Below are 17,836 nucleotides of genomic sequence, written 5' to 3'. Positions count from 1 at the left end.
ATTTCTGCTTCTTCTTCTTTTTTTTTTTTTTTTTTATTTTTTTTTTTTTTTTAATATTTATATTTATATATATAGATATTTATATATACACACACCTGGTAACTCGGAAAGAGGAAAAAAAATAGAATCCGTAACAATAATAATAAAAAAAAGTATTCTGGTTTAAAAACAATCCGTTCCTACCACGCCAGGCGAGCGGGTGATTGCACAAGGCCCACAAGTGGCTGGCGCAGCCGAGGCGGTGCCGGGGCTGCAGCCCCCCCCTCCCTTTCCCCCAGAGCCCCCCCCCGAGGGTGTGTGCCAGCCCCTGAGGCCCAGGGGGTGGAGAAGGGAAGGGCAGGGGGGGCCGCTGGGCCGTGCCCCCGCCCGGCTCCCCCGGGAGTCCACAAGCGTCCGGCAGCGCGTCCCTGGGGGCCGCCGGGGAGGGAGGAGGGGAGGGGGCGAGCGGCTCTGCCCCTCATACCGAGATCTCGTAGGTGGTGCCCCCCACGCCCGACACCTTCTTGACGCCGCCGCGGGTGGGGCTGCTGAGGGGCACCGGGCCCGGCGGGGCCGAGCCCAGGCTCTTGGGCTGCCCGTTGGACTTGCTGTAGGCTGTTCTCATCTGCACCTCGTCCCTGCGGGGAAGGAAGGACGGACACGGGGTCAGGAGCGGGGTCAGGAGTGGGGACGGCTCACCTCAGCCACAGCCCTGCCCTCCCCAGGGACCCCCAGCCCACTCCAGCTCCCGAGGGGCCTGTGGAGGTGTGGGGGGCACCAACTCCGTTCCGGGAGGAGGAGGAGGAGGACTTCTCTTGCCCTCCCCAGGGACCCCCAGCACTCATAGCCCACTCCAGCTCCCAGGGGGGTGACCAAGGAGCTGTGGGGGGCACCAGCTCTAGTTCTGGGAGGAGGATTTCCTTTGCCTTTCCTCAGGCAACCTGCAGCATCTCTCTGCATTTTGCTGCCCCAGAGGGTTGGAGGGGCACTGGGCAGGGGGGCACTGAGCAGCCACCTCCCTGCAGGGTGAGGGTCCCACCCCATAGACCCCGCTGTGCCTGTGCCATACTCACTTTGGTGCCAGTAAGGGCTGCAAGGCCACCTCCTCCGTCTCGGGGCCGCCAGCCTGCGAGGCTGTTTTTTGGCTGCTGTAAGACACGGATTTGCCCAGGTGGGGGGCGGCGGGCTGGTCGGGGGAGCCCAGCGAGCGCACCCGCAGCGCCGGGGGGGGCTCGGGCTTCCCGAAGCGGGGCAGGGCCGGGCGGGTGAGCGGGTTCTTGCCCAGCGGCGAGCGCTTCGAATCGTCCGAGGAGGAGCTGGTGCGGGGGGCGTTGCTGGAGGCCGGCGTCGACTGGATGCCCGAGTCCGCCAGCCCCGCGTCCTCCTCCCGGCCCGGGGCCGGCGGCTGCTGCAGCAGCTTCTCCCGCTCCTGGATGGAGGCCACGATGTGGCGGGAGAGATTGTCATAGCGCACGGGCGAGGGCTCGCGGGGCGCCGCGTGCTTCGGGGAGGAGGCGGCGCCGGCGAAGCGGCCGTGCAGGTCGGTCTCTCGCTGCTGGGTGATGCGGGCCGACAGGAAGGGCGAGGTGTAGCCCACGGGCGGGTCGGGCTCCGGGCCCGCCTGCACCGACTCGAAGTCAGGGCTGTCGGAGGGCGTGAGCAGGCTGTCGTACGAGAGGCTGCCGTTGCGCGTCTGGTTCACCAGGCTCTTGTAGGAGGTGGAGGTGGTGCCCTCGGAGCGGATGGACTGCAGGTGGCCCGTCTCGAAGCCTGTGCCCTGCGCCGACTTGAGGCTGGAGGAGCGGGAGCCGCTGGACAGGGGGTCGAAGTGGAAGCTCTTGCCGAAGGTGGGCGAGCGGAAGCTCTCGGGCTCCAGGCTCGGCTCCGAGCGGTAGCTGGGCTTGTGGCCGCTCTCGCAGATGGAGTTGGGCTCCTTCAGGCTGTTCACTCGGCTCAGCTGAGGGGCAGAGGGACAGCAGTCACCCACGGAACGATAACAGGGTCCCTGCAGAGCTCTGGACACCCATCCCAAACCCTCCCCACACCAGGAACACCATCCCCTCGGGGCTGGTCGTCCACACTGGGCCCAGCCTTACCTTGGCGCTGGTGGAGTGGGGCAGGGCCGCCGAGCTGCTGCTGCTGCTGTAGCCGGGCCGGTACTTGTACATGGTGGGAGTCGGGGGGCTGTCCTTGCCTAGCAGGCTGCTGTCTGCACCGGGAGAGAGGGGCACGCTCAGGGGGGCAGCGGCTCCCCGGGGCTGTGGGGAAGGAACATACCCAGCCCTGCCCTCCCTGCCCAAGAACCGGCTCTGAGCCTGGGGCGGACAGACCGGGGAGGGAGGGACGGGCTGGAGGGGAGGCGCAGCGGGGCGGGAGAGACGGAGCGGGATGAAGGGGTGTCCCCACAGCCACGTGTGTGGGGCTGGCACTTCCGCGCCCCTGCGGCAGCCCCGGCTGGGTGACACCCCGGGAGGGTGCACTGCACGGGGGTGCCGGGGCGCTCCCCCCAGGGACACACACGCTGCAGCCCTCGATGGGCAGCGGGGCTGGGCGGTGGAGCCCAGCCGGGGCCGGGAGAGCTGTGGGGTCTCCAGCCGCTGTGGGAAGCAGCTGCCACAGGCTCTGCCCGTCACATCCCACCTCTGGCCGAGCCCACGCGGGAGCCGGCCGAGACGTGCTGTGCCGCCGAGCTGGGCCTGCCACCGCTTCGCCTCCTCCGTCCCGGCAGCGCGGTGGCTGCAAGGCACAGCTCCCCGCGGCTCCGGGCAGCGCCGTGGCTGCAAGGCACAGCTCCCTGCGGCTCCGGGCAGCGCCGCGCCGGCTCGGCCTTCCGGCTGTGAGCGTCCCGCAGGCTTCTCCAAGCACGAGGGGCCGCACGCAGCGGCCCGGGAAGTGCGGCGGTGCCGATGTGCTCCGGGTCTGCCCTGCAGCCTGTTAAAGCCGCCTAGGGCCCTGGCTCCTGGCCTGCCTGGCACAGCCCTGGGCTCCCTTCCCAGCGGCTGCCGGGGCCCTGGTGCCCTCCTTACCCTCGGTGGTGGCCAGGGTTAAGTGTGTCCTCAGGCCCGTGTAGCGGCTGAGGTCGGGCTTAGGTGGGGGTGGCGGCTCGGCGTCAGCAGACTGGCTCTCCGTCACTTCCAGGCTCCCCTTGGACTGCAGAGACAAAGCGCAGGGGGGGTCAGAGGGGGCCGAGGGCTCAGCCCCCCCAGTGGGCAGTGGGCAGGCAGTGGGCAGTGGTGCTGGGGGCTCTGGCTGCCCCCCGGGCCATCCGACAGACCGCGCGCTCGGGGCTGGAAGTGCCAAGGAGGGGGGACCTCCAAAGGGTGCTGCGTGGGGAAGGACGGGACCGGGAAGGGCAAAGCCTCATGTGGCCGCTGCCACATGGGAGGGACACGGTTTCCGTCTCGTGGGGACACGGAACAAGACGACATGGAGGGGGGACAAGGGACGTGACCAGGCTCACTCGGTTCTCTACTCACGGATGCAGGCTCGCACCCCTGGGCTCCGTGGAGGGCCCCAGCGCGGGCAGCGCTGGTCCCCACCTTCCTCACCTTCGTCCTCTTCAGCTCTGTCTGGATACCGTTGTCCATGATCTTGACGGTGATCTGACCATCCGACACCTCGGGCCGCAGGAAGGGGGGTCTCACCAGCACCGTCTGCTCGGCCTTTGGGCGCCCGAGGTACCTGGGGAGGGGGCGGGAGGAAGGTCACGGCCTGGTGGTTTCCCTGAGGGCGCCAGGGCCGGGTGTGATGGGGGCCAGGGGTATCTGCACTGCCTGGGCTCACCTGGGGGCCGGGGAGCTGCAGAGGACCCGGCTGACGTTCTTACAGCAACCGTTGGTGAAGGGGTTGACACCCCCACGGAACTTGCCCGTTACCTGCGGGGTAAAGGAGTGTCACAGCCTCGGGGCAGGCAGGGACCGTGGGGGGCTCAGCCCAGCCAGCCATGCCAGGGTTTGTCCAGCAGCCTCAGGACAATCTCCAAGGACAGAGATACTCAGAGATCCTCTCCCTTATCCTGCTCCCTGTTTAAGTGTTCAACTATACCCTGGAGGGGGAAAGGTCTCCCTGATTTTGGCTCCCGCCCCCGAGAAGTGCCCGCCTGGCTCCATCCTCTGGCAGCACCCCCAACCCCAGGCTGCCCCTCAGGCAACCTGTGCTCTGCCCCTCCAGCTCAGGGGCCTCCCCCTGCCTCAATCCAGCCCATCCACATCCACCCTGCTCCGGGGAGCCCCAAAATGTGTTCGTAGGTGGCCTCACCGTAGCCCCACGGGCCCTACCTGTTCGTTGGTAGTGCGGCCCCTGGCCACGAGCACCACGTGGAACCCCGTCAGGCCAGCGACGGGAATGAAGAACAGCCCGGCCACGCACATCACCACCATCCTGCCACAGCCAGCTAAGGAGGAGCCGCAGCCCCGCTCGGCACCACACCAACCCACCAACCCCGGCCCCCACCGCCCCCCGCCCGCCCCCGCGGCCCGTGGGGAGGATACGTGACGGCCATGCGGACGCCGGAGAGCTCCTCCACCTGGTACAGCACGTAGAGCAGCCCGAAGCCAAAGACCCCCATGATGTGCGTGGTGAGCGACAGCAGGAAGAGGAAGAAGTAGCGGTAGTTGCGCCGCCCGATGCAGTTGTTGACCCAGGGGCAGTGGTGGTCGAACTCCTGCCGGGGGGGGTGTGGGGGCTCGGTGAGGGGGTGCTGCCGGGGCTCCCTGCCCTGCCCTGCCCCGGGCACGGCGGAGGCCCCGGGAGCTCCTCACCTCCACGCAGTTGTCGCAGACGCTGCAGTGGGAGCAGCGCGGCGGGCGGTAGAAGCGGCAGGTCGCGCACCACTTCATGCGCACCTGGATGCCCTTGATCTCCACCGTCTTGTAGAGCGGGGCCCGGAAATCGTCCTCCTTGTCCTCGTCCTCCTCAGCTGGTGGGGACACCCCGGCACGGCCACGCGTCAGGGCCCGGCCAGCCCCTGCCTGCCCGAGCCGGAGGCACCCGGCGTTGCCCTGCTGGCACCCGGCACAGGGACCCCCAAACACAGCCTGGGGGGCTCTCCCCAGCCTTGCCCTACAACCTCGACACCACCCAAGCCCCAGGGACCCGACACAGGGTGCTGAACCCAGAGCTGGCATCCATGTCACTGCCCGATCCCACCAGGCAGGGCGAGGAGAGCTCTCCACCAGCCTCTTGGGACCCAGAAATGCCCTTTACCTCAGAGGAAGGGTGAAAGGAGGCAGCTCTACCCGAGACCCTGGCTGGTCAGAGCCGGACTCACCTCGTGGGAATATGCCCGGGTCCATGAAGGTGGCCATGCTGAAGTTGGCGAGCACAAAGAGGAAGACGACGGCATTGTAGGCGGGGATGATGGGGGAGACGTAGAGACTGAGCCCCGGGCACCTGCGGGCACAGCAGCAGTGAGACCCCTTGGACCCCCCCAATGTCCCTACAGCTCCACCCAGTGCCCCCCACACCCAAACCGGAGCTGTGCCTGGGCCACCTCTGCAGCCCAGGAAGCACCCTGAGGGCACGGTGGGATGGCTCCAGGCATCATCCATCAGGGAGCGAAACCCCCACTCGCCCCTTGTGCCCACAGCCCCTTGGGATCCCACTGACACATGGAGCAGCCGTGGTGGGAACAGGGAGAGCCAGGCTGTTGGCACGGGGGGGACCCACCAGAAAATGCCTGCACTTCGCCCTCCCTGTGCCCCACCAGCTGCACAGAGGGGACCTGTGAGAGGACACGAAACCAGCGCCAGCTCCGGTGCCTCCAGAGCTGCTCCTGCTCCTCACAACCCAGAGACAGCTCTGGTGGGACACTGGGACCCCAACCAGCGCCCAGCTCCTCCAGGAGGGAATCACCCCGCTCCCTCCTGCCCCAGCAGGCAGCACGCTCAGGACAGCGGGCTTCCCCCTCGGAGGCGCCAGTGTAATTCCCTAATCTGCTTTGCTGCTGGGATTTAATCCCGCAGATCTAGGGCAGCATCTGTCCCTCTCTTCCCCCTGCCGCGCTGAGTGCCGATGGATTTGGGTGGCCGGAGCAGCGCGGGGCTGGGCGGGCAGGGTGACATATGGTGCCAGCGCCGTAATCCCCTGCAGGTTGGGGTCAAGGGGCAGGCACTGGGCCCGTCCCCTCCTCCACCACCACCCGCGGGGACGGGTCCCACTGGCGGCCAGGCAGCCCCTGTCCTTGTCACTGCAGCCCTGGGAGCACCGGCAAGGCTCCAGCTGGGAACAAACCCTTGGCGCGGGGCTCTGCCCCCAGTGCAGGGCTGCCAGGGCCCCAGGGAGGGCATAAGAGCAGCCCTGGGTGAGGGGCAGGGGCTGCCCTGGGCAGGGCAGATGTGGCAGGGGGTGGAGGATTGGGCATACCTGCCTGGCACACACCTGCCTGGCACACACCTGCCTGGCACACACCTGCCTGGCACACACCTGGCAGCGCAGAGGGCGAGGCGGGCAGGGCGCTCCCAGTACCAGGCACGGCTCTGTGCCCCGGGGAGGGTGGGAACCATCAGTGGGACCTGCTCTCACAAGCCAAGGCCAAGGCTGTCCCCATCCAGGTGCAGCAATGAGGGCAGCAGGAGAGCGGGAAGGCAGACCCTCGGCTTCGGGAGAGCGCTGAGAGCAGCGCAACGGGGCCAAGCCCTGCTCTGACGCCCACACACTCCTCCTCCTCCTCCTCTTCCTCTGGGACACCTCCAGGCCCCACACACAGGACCAGGCTGCTCCTGCAAACCATCTTCCCCACCAGAGCCCCTTCCTCAGGAGCCGCCCTCCCGGGCACGCTGGGCGCTGCCTCCCCGCTCTGTATCGGGACAGCATCTCCCAGTGTGTCACCCCAAGCTCTGCTCCAGGCTGGGGAGCGGCTCCAAGCCTGGCACTGGCCCTGCCAGCCCTGCTGCCTCCTCTGGAAGCCAGCCAGGAGGATTCTCCACAGCTGGGACAGGCTGGAGAGGAGGAGCCCTCTCCGATCCGTGCTCCAAAACCCTGGGAGAGCAGTGCTGGAGGCACGGGACCTACGTGACAGCAACAGGCCACAGCCTGAGCGAGGGAAGAATCACAGAATCGGAAGCACTGAAGTGCTCAGGTTGGAAAAGCCCTCCAAGATCACAGAGTCCAACTGTTCCCCCAGCACTGCCAAGGCCACCACTGAACCATGTCCCCGAGTGCCACATCCACGCTGGTGTTTTTTGAACACCACCAGTGGGCTGGTGACTCCACTGCTGCCCTGGACAGCCTGTTCCAGGACTAGACAACCCTTTCAATGAGGAAACTTTCCCTAATATCCAACCTCAATTGCAATCTGAAGCAATCTTTTCCCATCGCTTCTTCCCTGAGAGAAGAGACCGACCCCCACCTGGCTCCAACCTCCTGTCAGGGAGTTGTGGAGAGTGAGAAGAACACACCAGAGCCAAGGACCCCACATCCCTGAGCTGAGCTCCCCAGCTCTGCTCTCTGCCAGAGGGAGAGGGGCAGGAGGCTCAGAGGAGCCCTAAAAGTAGCAAATGCCCTTCCAGGAACCCTGTGGAAGGAGCTCCTCTCTCCAGGAAGGGAAATCCCAGCCCAAACTTTTGCTGGAAAGAGATGGAGGGGAGCCAGGAAGGCCCGTGGCTGGGCAACCATCCTGCACAGGGAACAGCCAACAGCCAGGCCAAGCCAAGCACACGGCTTGGATCCTCGAGAGACAGGGAGAGATCCAGCTGCCTTGGAAAGCTCTGGGGCAGGCAGAGAGGGAAGAACTGGGGTGCAGCATTCCTGGTCATGAGCACAACACCGGGGTCTCCTCCCCAGCAGCCCGCTGCCCTCCCGGCTCTCCCACACCCAGGCACCCCCGTGCTGTGGGAGACAGGAATCCCCACGGAGCCAGTGGCCACAAAGCCAGGGAGTCACCTCCCGGGACCAACCCCACCCACAGGAGGGAGCGGGGTCCTCCACAGGGAGCAAAGGTGCTGCCCATCCCTGAGGGAACCTCCTTCTTGGGAGCACGAGGTGCTCCTGGCCTTTTGCTCTCCCGGACAGAGAGCGTGGGGCTGCAGGCCCTGCCTCGACCCCAGGGACGGCCCCGGGGAGAGCGGGCGCCAGCTCCTCAGGAGCAGGAGGAGGAAAAGGAAGATGATGATGATGAGGAGGGAGGCTCCTCGCCATCACAGCCACGCAGGTCCCACAGCACCCATCGGGTTCCCCCTCGGGATTGGACCGGGATGCAACACGCCCATCGCCAGAGGAGCTGTCGGGACTTGTCCCTGGCAGCACATGAGAGAACTCTGGGAACCTCGGGCACCCTGAGTCACACCTGGATGCAAGACAGGCTTTTTGCCACCAGTCATGCCCGGAGAAGCCCGTCCCTCCCTGCTGGCTCCCCGTCCCCTCCACAGCCCCTCATCCCCTGCCCTCTCCTGGAGCACAGCCATTCCCAGGACGCCTCTCCTCCCTCCGGCTCTCCAAGGCCCTGGCACCAACACGATCAATCCCTGCACGCCCTGACCCTCCTACAAGTTTGGGTCCCACTGGGAGCGCACACAGCACCGTTTCCCAGTGGCACCAATCCGTGTCCTGGCTCCAGAAGGGACAGGGAGCCTGATAACCAACCACACCAGGAGCTGGGACTGGCCAGCAGGGAGATGAAGGAATGGACAAATGGACCCCACGAGGGAGTTTCCATCCTAAATCAGCACCTCTCTGAGAGCCCAGCAAGCCTGGGACCCTCGCTCCTCCCAGAGGAAAGCAGGAACATCCCCTGTCCCACTGCCCCCCCTCCAGCCCAGCCGGCCTCGGCTCATTTCCACAGCCACGTGCTCGGCAGCAGCTCCTCATTAAATTAATCAATTAAAGAGAGTTCTTGGCCCAGAGATACAAATCCTGGACGGACCAAAAGGCGTCCAGTGGATATGCTGGAAGTAACGCAGCCGGAGCCTGGAGAGCCGTGCCGAGCCCTGCCTGCTCCCTGCCTGGGGGAGGCCTCCCAGAGCACCCCTCCCCAGCTTCCACCGCGCTTCCCAAAGGATGAGCCTGAGGTGGGATGCCAACAGCGAGCAGGGCAGCTGGCAGCTGCTCCAGCTGTCCTGGTCCAGGCGGGCCAGGCTCACCCTGGCCCTCGGAACCGTGCAGGAGGCAAACCCCGGGCCCCGTGTCCCTGCCACCCCGCTCCAGCGCCAGGCTGTTCCCAGGGAACAGCAGTGCAGCTGCCCCCCGGCTGAGCCCCGTGTGAACGCCGTGCCCGGGCTTTCACGGGCTGTTCTCAAGTAGGTTAAACAACACCGCTGACCTGTAATTACAGCGACCTGCCCAGCTGTTGCTGCCCTGGCCAAACCTGCTCCGCGGCGCCGGCTCCGGCGCTGCCTCTCACCCCGTGCTGATAAGCGGCTGCTCCCGGCGCTGCCACAGCCCGGGGCCGGGATGGGCTTGGGGGTCCAGCTGCCTGGAGGGCCCCCCAAAGCACGGCTGCAGAGGCAGCCCGTCCCTCCCAGGTCACACACGGGGAGAGGGCATCGCCCGCTCCCCCCGCTTCTCCTTCATCCCTCTGGAGCGGGAGCACAGTCAGCGACTTCCGCAGGCGTCTGGCAGCCTGGAGCGGCCAAACCTGGAGCCTGGGAGCTGGGTGACCGCTCAGTGTCCCAGCAGGGGACGGCCACACGTGCTGAGTGACACCACCAGCTGCACCCAAGCCAGACAGGGCAAACCAAACCCACTCTCCCCTTCAGTTGTCAAGTTTCCCTGTCACTGCCCGGTGGCTCCCAGGTGCCAAAGCCACAGTGACCTTCCCACCACCATCACAGGGAGTGGCAGGAGCCACCACACCCAGCCCTTCAGCCTCCTGCAGCTCCAGCTGACCCCCAGCAGGAAAACCCCAGGGAGCAGGAGAGGCTTCCCGGAGCAGACAGTGCACCCCCTTCCCACCAGCCAGGACCCCAAACACATCACCACTCAGAGCCCACCACAGGGACAGGATTTGGTAGCTGGTGCGGCTGCCACGCTCCAGCTTTCCTGCCTGGCACACCATTCCTGCCCGGCACACCCTGCCTCAGCTGCTGCTGCTCCCTCCCGGGCTCAGAGCTGGCACAGCAGCCTGGCCCCCTCCTCAACACCCCCAGGTCCTGCCCCCCCGCCTGCCACCCCCAGGGCACGTCACTAAGGCACGTGGCACGGGGCAGGGAGGCCCTACAGGAGAGAGCAGCCCAGGGACATCCCCACGACTCCCCAGCAGCCAGTACCATCTCCCACCCTGGCAGACCCCCACGGCCCTGGTGACCCATGAGCCACCCCCTCGGGCCCTCTCCAGGGACACTGAACCCTTGTTTGCCCAGGGCAGGGCTGACACCGACAGCCAGTGATCCGTGCAGGGGGCAGAGTTCTCCTCCCTGAACTCTCCTTTGTGGCTCACAAATCGATTACAAAGCTCCAAAAATAACACGGATCCTGCCCCGGCCCGACCAATCCACCCTGCCTGGCCACAAAAGGGAAAGTGATCCGGGTGTTTTCCACCCACAGGTCACAAACCAGCGTCCAGCCCCGCTGATCTGGAGCTGAGTGGTGACACGGTGCCTCACCAGGACCCCCGGCTGGGGAAAACCGACTGACACGGGTCCTGCTGCTCCAAGGGCCGCCAGGCCACCCCACCACCCGGAGCACGGCATCCCCCTTCTCTCTGGGAGGAAGTCCCAACCCCTCTCCCTATTTCCCCACGTCCCCTGTCGCCCCCTCCAGCCCTCCCCGCTCTGGCTGAGCCGCCGGGACTCACGTGAAGGCGAAGAAGAGGGTGGTGGCTCCCACTAGGAAGATGGCAGCAGCGGAGACCGGGACGTACTTGCTGGGTTTGAATCTCTTTCCAGAGGCTGCTGGCATGTTGGAGCTGTGGTGGGGGGTCCGCCCCGCAGCATAGCCCAGGCCCCGAGGGAGTCAGAGCAGGACGAGAAGGGGAGGGGGGACAAGGGCCGACCCCTTCCCGGCCTCCGTGCCCGCTCCCAGGCCAAGCTCCGACCTGGACGGATAATCCGGACAAGTCTCTGGAGCTGGTGGCCCAGGAGAGGAGCCCACCCTACGCCCTGCCCTGCAAGAGCTCGCGGGCGCAGGGGAGGAGGTTTAAAACCATCAAAAATTCAGAGCAGAGCAGGGGGATTTGAGTTTAAAACAGCCGTCGGAGCGGGAATGCCGGGAGCGGGAATGCCGGGAGCCCTCACGAGCCTCGCTCTCCGTAGGGAAACAGGCAGCCAAGGTTCCCAGGGGAGGGAATTCCCCAGGCTCGCTCGGCGCTTCCCACCCGGCCAGCACCCCGGGAAGAGCACAGGATCGGCCAACTCCTTTCGAAAAAGCCACTCCGGGAGCCTCAGGGAAGCCACTTCTCCTTTTTAATCCACCTCCTCTGCGGTGCCGCAGCCCCCGGTGCTGCACGGGAGGAGGGGGTGGTCTCCAAGCAATCTGCCCGGCTTCCTCTCGGCTGCCGTGCCTCCTCCTCCTCCTCCTCCTCCTCCCCTCGCTGGAGGGGTCACGGAAACACTCTCCCTGATTTCACCGGGATCCGGGGCTGGCTGGCGGTGGCCGTTTAATTTTATTTATTTCTCTCTTGTCTGTTAAAGCCGAGGAACAGCTGGTGCAAGGTTGAGCTGTAAATCCTTTCTTTCGAGGGGGGCGGAGGGGAAGGTCTGGCAGACTGTGGGTTTTCCTACTTGCTCCTTTCTCCTGAAGCCCCAGGCCCTTCCAGGGGCTCGGTATCCACTGGGCGGTTGGGAACCGACAGGAATGGCATTAAATCCTCTCGGCAGCGACCATTTCCCAGCAGGTGAACTGGGGGGACCTGGAAGGGGGCGTTCAGGGAGCGCCTTTACAACCCCAGCAGACACCCAAGGGTGGCAGTGGTGCTGAGCAGGTCTGTCTCACCCATGGCCCGGGCAGTGCAGGGGAAGATCTCAGTTTGTTCCAAACCGCTTCATCTTTTCCTCCCCTTCCTTCAATAAAATCCTCCTTCATTCATCCATTCGTCTTTTTTTTTTTAAAAAAAAAAAAAAAAAAGAAGAAGCTATATAAAAACCATTAAAACTTGAGGTCTGGCACGCCACAGCTCACCTGGAAAAAACAATAACAGCAGGAATTACTATGGCAAGAGAAGGGACAGAGCCATGTGTGAACACCCAGGGACAGGCCAGCGAGCTCCCCAGTCCCTACCCCTTCTGTGACCCCCCAGGAAACCACCCTGAGCCCCGAAGGAGTGGAGGGACCCCACAAATTCCCTCCTGCAGCTCCTGCTCAAATCCCAGTGCCAGCGAGTGCCGGCTCCCTGAGGTGCAGAGGCTGAGCAGAAGCTCCAGGACTTAACACAGGGGTGGAGATCACAAGAGGAAAAGACATCCAGGAGTCTCAACCCCTTCCCTGGAGGGTAGGAGACGGGAGAGGCCCATGGAAAACACCATTCCCCCAACCGGACATGGCTTTTGCAGCTCTGGATTCATCAAGAACTGTAGTGCCAGGACAGGGGGGAACGGATTTGAACTGCCAGAGGGCAGGGTTAGGTGGGATATTGGGAGGAAATTCTTCCCTGTGAGGGTGCTGAGGCCCTGGCACAGGTTGCCTGGAGGAGCTGTGGCTGCCCCATCCCTGGAAGTGTCCAAGGTCAGGTTGGATGGGGCTTGGAGCAACCTGGGCTAGTGGAAGGTGTCCACTAGGAAGTAAGAGGGTGAAACTGGACGCCCTTCCAACCCAAACCATCCTGGGATGCCGTGGTTCTGTGAAGGACAGCTGGCTTTTCACTGGGCAGTCCCAAGTGCCTGAGGGTGCCCTTGGGAACTTGCCACCCTTGGCTGATGACAGGGACGCAGGAGGGAGTGCCACGGACAACAGGAAAACCAAACCGTTCTGGAAACGGGAGCAGGAGGCCCCGACCTGCCCCAAACCCCCAAACAGCCACGAGCCCATCCCACATCAGTCACATCCCACCAGTTCCTGCTTGTCACCCACCCTCCCCTCGCTGCCTCTGCCCAGGTCTGAACAGAGCCCAGCGTCTCCCTGCCTTCCTCCTTCCACCTTTCTCCGCCTCCCCAAGCTTTTCCTTCGGGGTGGACACACAGGGAACTCTCTGGTGCTGACCAAACGTGGCTGAAGGCCGGGAGAGCTGCGGCCCAACATCAAAAAGGCACATTTAATGACAAGGATGTGTTACAGTGAGCTGGGTCCAGTCCCAGCCACCCTGGCTGACTCACGGCCCGTCCTCCGCAGGACCCGAGCTCAACTTCCCACCCCAAGGTTTCACTGCCCTTGGGACGGGGAGGAAATGCAGGGACGATGCTCCGACCGGCCGGGAACGTGCTGGTTTCACCTGGCAGCAGCTCCAGTAACACCAGGGAAAGCTGTTTCCCGTGGCAGGGACAGAGCTCCCTGGAGAGCTGCAGCTTTCCAGCCCCGCTCTGCGCCCACTGGGCTTTGGGGAAAGCACCCACCAGCCCCTACACAGGGTTTGGGGAACAGCCCAGCACCTCATAGAGCCCAGCCCTTCGACAGGGGCCGACAGCAATTCCAGGATGGGCTATCAGCAATTCCAGGGATGGGCTGTTGCAAGTTCAGGGCCGACAGCACGGCTGATTGCTTTAGCAGGAGCAATCTGCTCCCAGCCCTTTGAACGCTCCGCTGTGGAGGCACAGCCACACCTCGGGCTCAAACAGAGCCTGCCAAGCAGAAGGGGGTGTTCCTTGATATTCCTCCCTCCGGAGATCTCCACCCTCCCCTGGCGGCCCTGCTCTGCCTCGGCCCTTCCACCCCAAGATCCAGGTGCTCCAGTGCTTCCCATGGGGGTGATCCCTGCAGAGGTGCCGGAGCCAGCTCCCCGTGGAATCGGGTACCCGTGGGACAGGCCACCTGAGCTGGGGGAAAGTCCCAAGTGCTGTCATTAGTGACACCCAAGCGAGATCCGATGCAAATGCATCCCTGTTTCGTGCCTGGAATAACTCCACAACTCACCAGGAGGCTGCCGAGCCCATCCCGACTCCCAGAGCCACGACACAGCTCTGGGAATGTCTCCCTGATCCCCACGGCATGGCAAGACCCCCTCAGAGCCCCCCAGCCCTGCCACAGAGGCCAGGGCAGAAGCCCAGCCCAGCGTGCCAGAATCTCTGCTCTGCAGTCCCCAGGGTGCCCAGGAGAAACTCAAGGAAAATCCATCCCGAATTCCCACAGATGACACCAATTCAGGCCACGTTCCCACTGATTCTCTCCCAAACACACATGTTCCTCCCCAGCCACCCCCCTTCCCAGCCCTGCAAGCTGCCCACCTCTGGTCTACCGACCCCTCCTTTCTCTGCACCTTCTCCCCAAGCCCTTTGTCTCTCTGGCCACATTGTCCCCATCCACAAAGGACACTCACAAAATTCCCTGCTCCAAAGAGTCCCCAGCTCATCTCACTTCCACGTGACATATACGGGCTCCCATTCCTTTCCCTCTGCCACTTCCAGCCCAGCAGCTCCTCCTCTCCTGCTCCTCTGGACCTGCCCTGCTCCTTCCTCCCCCAGTGCCTCTGTCACTGCTCACTCCCCTTTCCCTCTCCCACAGAAATTCCACCTATTTTTCCCATCCTAGCACTCCCCTTTCAGAGAATTTTCCCAGTCCTGCTCTGCTCAGCCACCTCTGGAGCGCTCATCTCCAGGGTTTCCCTGCACTCATACAGGGGAGCTGCTCCTGTTTCCCTCATCTCCCTTTCTGGGGATTTCCTTTAATTCCCAGTTCCCTCCCTCGGGACATGTGCAACTGCGACTGCTGCCACCTTCCACTTCTCCGAGCCTGCATCTCCTTTTCTTGGGTCAAGGCCCTGCAAAGTTTCCCTGATTTCCTCCTCTTCCTCCAGCCCCTTGTTCCTCGCTCCTCCTTCCACGCTTCCCACCCCGCTCTGCTCATCTGCTGCAGCCCCTCTCCAGCCTTTCCCGACGCAGCCGTGGTGCTCCGTGGCTCGGCCCTTCTGAGGCCTGAGACAGGACACAAGGGGTGAGGGAANCGACAGGGGCCGACAGCAATTCCAGGATGGGCTATCAGCAATTCCAGGGATGGGCTGTTGCAAGTTCAGGGCCGACAGCACGGCTGATTGCTTTAGCAGGAGCAATCTGCTCCCAGCCCTTTGAACGCTCCGCTGTGGAGGCACAGCCACACCTCGGGCTCAAACAGAGCCTGCCAAGCAGAAGGGGGTGTTCCTTGATATTCCTCCCTCCGGAGATCTCCACCCTCCCCTGGCGGCCCTGCTCTGCCTCGGCCCTTCCACCCCAAGATCCAGGTGCTCCAGTGCTTCCCATGGGGGTGATCCCTGCAGAGGTGCCGGAGCCAGCTCCCCGTGGAATCGGGTACCCGTGGGACAGGCCACCTGAGCTGGGGGAAAGTCCCAAGTGCTGTCATTAGTGACACCCAAGCGAGATCCGATGCAAATGCATCCCTGTTTCGTGCCTGGAATAACTCCACAACTCACCAGGAGGCTGCCGAGCCCATCCCGACTCCCAGAGCCACGACACAGCTCTGGGAATGTCTCCCTGATCCCCACGGCATGGCAAGACCCCCTCAGAGCCCCCCAGCCCTGCCACAGAGGCCAGGGCAGAAGCCCAGCCCAGCGTGCCAGAATCTCTGCTCTGCAGTCCCCAGGGTGCCCAGGAGAAACTCAAGGAAAATCCATCCCGAATTCCCACAGATGACACCAATTCAGGCCACGTTCCCACTGATTCTCTCCCAAACACACATGTTCCTCCCCAGCCACCCCCCTTCCCAGCCCTGCAAGCTGCCCACCTCTGGTCTACCGACCCCTCCTTTCTCTGCACCTTCTCCCCAAGCCCTTTGTCTCTCTGGCCACATTGTCCCCATCCACAAAGGACACTCACAAAATTCCCTGCTCCAAAGAGTCCCCAGCTCATCTCACTTCCACGTGACATATACGGGCTCCCATTCCTTTCCCTCTGCCACTTCCAGCCCAGCAGCTCCTCCTCTCCTGCTCCTCTGGACCTGCCCTGCTCCTTCCTCCCCCAGTGCCTCTGTCACTGCTCACTCCCCTTTCCCTCTCCCACAGAAATTCCACCTATTTTTCCCATCCTAGCACTCCCCTTTCAGAGAATTTTCCCAGTCCTGCTCTGCTCAGCCACCTCTGGAGCGCTCATCTCCAGGGTTTCCCTGCACTCATACAGGGGAGCTGCTCCTGTTTCCCTCATCTCCCTTTCTGGGGATTTCCTTTAATTCCCAGTTCCCTCCCTCGGGACATGTGCAACTGCGACTGCTGCCACCTTCCACTTCTCCGAGCCTGCATCTCCTTTTCTTGGGTCAAGGCCCTGCAAAGTTTCCCTGATTTCCTCCTCTTCCTCCAGCCCCTTGTTCCTCGCTCCTCCTTCCACGCTTCCCACCCCGCTCTGCTCATCTGCTGCAGCCCCTCTCCAGCCTTTCCCGACGCAGCCGTGGTGCTCCGTGGCTCGGCCCTTCTGAGGCCTGAGACAGGACACAAGGGGTGAGGGAACCCGTGTGCTCAGCTCCCAACCTTCCCTCCCTTGTGTCCCTGTGGCTCCTCACTCTGCTCCTGCCTGGGAAGGAGGAAATACACCCGGGAATTAACCGGGATGGGAGCCCACGGCACGGGGAGGGGAGAGTTCCCTCTCGGTTCCCGGCTCCCAAACCTGCGTCACCCGCTGGGATCCGCAGCTCCCGACCTGCCCCGATCCAGCCATGAGTTCCCATGGCACAGGGCAAACACACAAACAATTCCTTCCACGTGAGGCAACTCCCAGGCAGGGCAGATCCAGGGCTGCGCCGGAGACGGGATGTGCTTTACCTGTTCCCACTTTTGTTTTGATCGGCTGCGCCCGGGAGTTCCGCGGAGCCATTCCAGAGATCGCCGCGTGCTCAGCCCCGGCACCAGGAGACTCCCTCCTCCCTCTGCAGCTCCTTCTGCTCCCCCTGTCCTTGCACGACCAGCTCTCACCTACCGCTTGACGTTTAAGACTCCAAAATCCATCAGAGAGAGCGGAAACGTTCCCAAACCTGCCCCACCGCAGCCCCCCAGCACGAGACTCCCCTCTGGTCCCCGCCCTGTGTGCAAACGGGAGCCCCTGCCCCGTTTTGGGGACACTTCCCTGCTTTCAATTCCAAAGGAGGACGCACAGCAACGTGTGTTTGGGCACCGGGGCTTCTGGTGGAACTGCTGCATCCTGCACACCCGCCTCTCTCCCACCCAGGTAGATGTACAGGGGTGTTAAGGAGGATGAACACGGAAAATGGACCAATATTCCACTGCAGACAGCCAGAAGGCTGGAATCACTCTGTGCTTATCTCCTGCCCGGGGCTTACACCGCTCCCATCCTCCTTCCCTGGCCCATCCCGCTGCTTTACGCGGGATTAGCCCCATTTGATGGGCAAGGCAGGAGGAAACAGGTCTCGTCCATCGGGGCCGTGTCCCACCGGGCCCCACAGTGAGCAAACACAGACCCAGGCTCCTGTCACTGTGCCAGGACACACCGGGCACAGCCGCAGGTGGGAGTGTCCCCAAACAGGCCCCTCACAGGGGAGTTCAGGGTCCCCCTTCAGACCCCCCTAATCACCCCCCTCTCCATCTCCAGCCGGGGCTCATGGCCTCGGGAACCAACGGGAATAAACGTCTGCTAGAGCAGCGCCTGGGCCCGAGGGAAGGAAGGTGATGACTGGATTAAGCCCAGGAAGAGGCTCCAAGATCAACTCTCCTTGCTCCGATCGAGACAAGGCTCTGGTGGCGCTTCACGCCGCCCAAACCCACCCTGGTACAGAGAATCCTGCCTGCCGAGCGACCAGACCCAGCTCTGTGCCGGGGCGGGAGCCGGCAGGTCCGGGGGAACCACTTCCCGGAGCCGCGGGGGACGCGGGGGCAGCCCATCCCCTCCCGAACCGGCGGCAC

General features: G+C 63.8%; 3 protein-coding genes across 3 annotated transcripts in view; 2 read left to right on the top strand and 1 right to left on the bottom strand.

Moving 5' to 3' along the window:
- The window catches only part of MED19 (mediator complex subunit 19), a gene marked incomplete at its 5' end in the record, with an annotated part of 7,745 nt that extends 3,012 nt beyond the window's left edge, over positions 1-4,733 (top strand). Inside the window, 3 exons of the mRNA XM_017838227.1 lie at positions 1,105-1,115; positions 2,559-2,565; positions 4,722-4,733. The remainder of the gene's footprint in view (positions 1-1,104; positions 1,116-2,558; positions 2,566-4,721) is intronic.
- ZDHHC5 (zinc finger DHHC-type containing 5) lies at positions 134-16,924 on the bottom strand. Its single transcript, XM_017838259.1, has 12 exons — positions 16,742-16,924; positions 10,709-12,030; positions 5,249-5,370; positions 4,740-4,897; positions 4,470-4,642; positions 4,257-4,359; positions 3,763-3,854; positions 3,528-3,660; positions 3,006-3,129; positions 2,076-2,188; positions 1,053-1,936; positions 134-617 (listed from the first exon to the last, which is right to left on the bottom strand). Exons 2-12 carry the CDS (start codon positions 10,810-10,812, stop codon positions 458-460), a joined length of 2,166 nt encoding a protein of 721 aa, XP_017693748.1. The 5' UTR covers positions 10,813-12,030; positions 16,742-16,924; the 3' UTR covers positions 134-457.
- The window catches only part of YPEL4 (yippee like 4), an 18,554-nt gene continuing 11,848 nt past the window's right edge, over positions 11,131-17,836 (top strand). The window contains exons 1-2 of the mRNA XM_017838226.1: positions 11,131-11,161; positions 14,503-14,597. Coding sequence (XP_017693715.1) covers positions 11,131-11,161; positions 14,503-14,597 — 126 coding nt within the window. The remainder of the gene's footprint in view (positions 11,162-14,502; positions 14,598-17,836) is intronic.

This window comes from Lepidothrix coronata, unplaced genomic scaffold (assembly GCF_001604755.1).
Source record: "Lepidothrix coronata isolate B3197 unplaced genomic scaffold, Lepidothrix_coronata-1.0 Scaffold329, whole genome shotgun sequence".
Lineage (NCBI taxonomy): Eukaryota > Metazoa > Chordata > Aves > Passeriformes > Pipridae > Lepidothrix > Lepidothrix coronata.
This window is presented reverse-complemented; position numbering and strand designations above follow the sequence as displayed.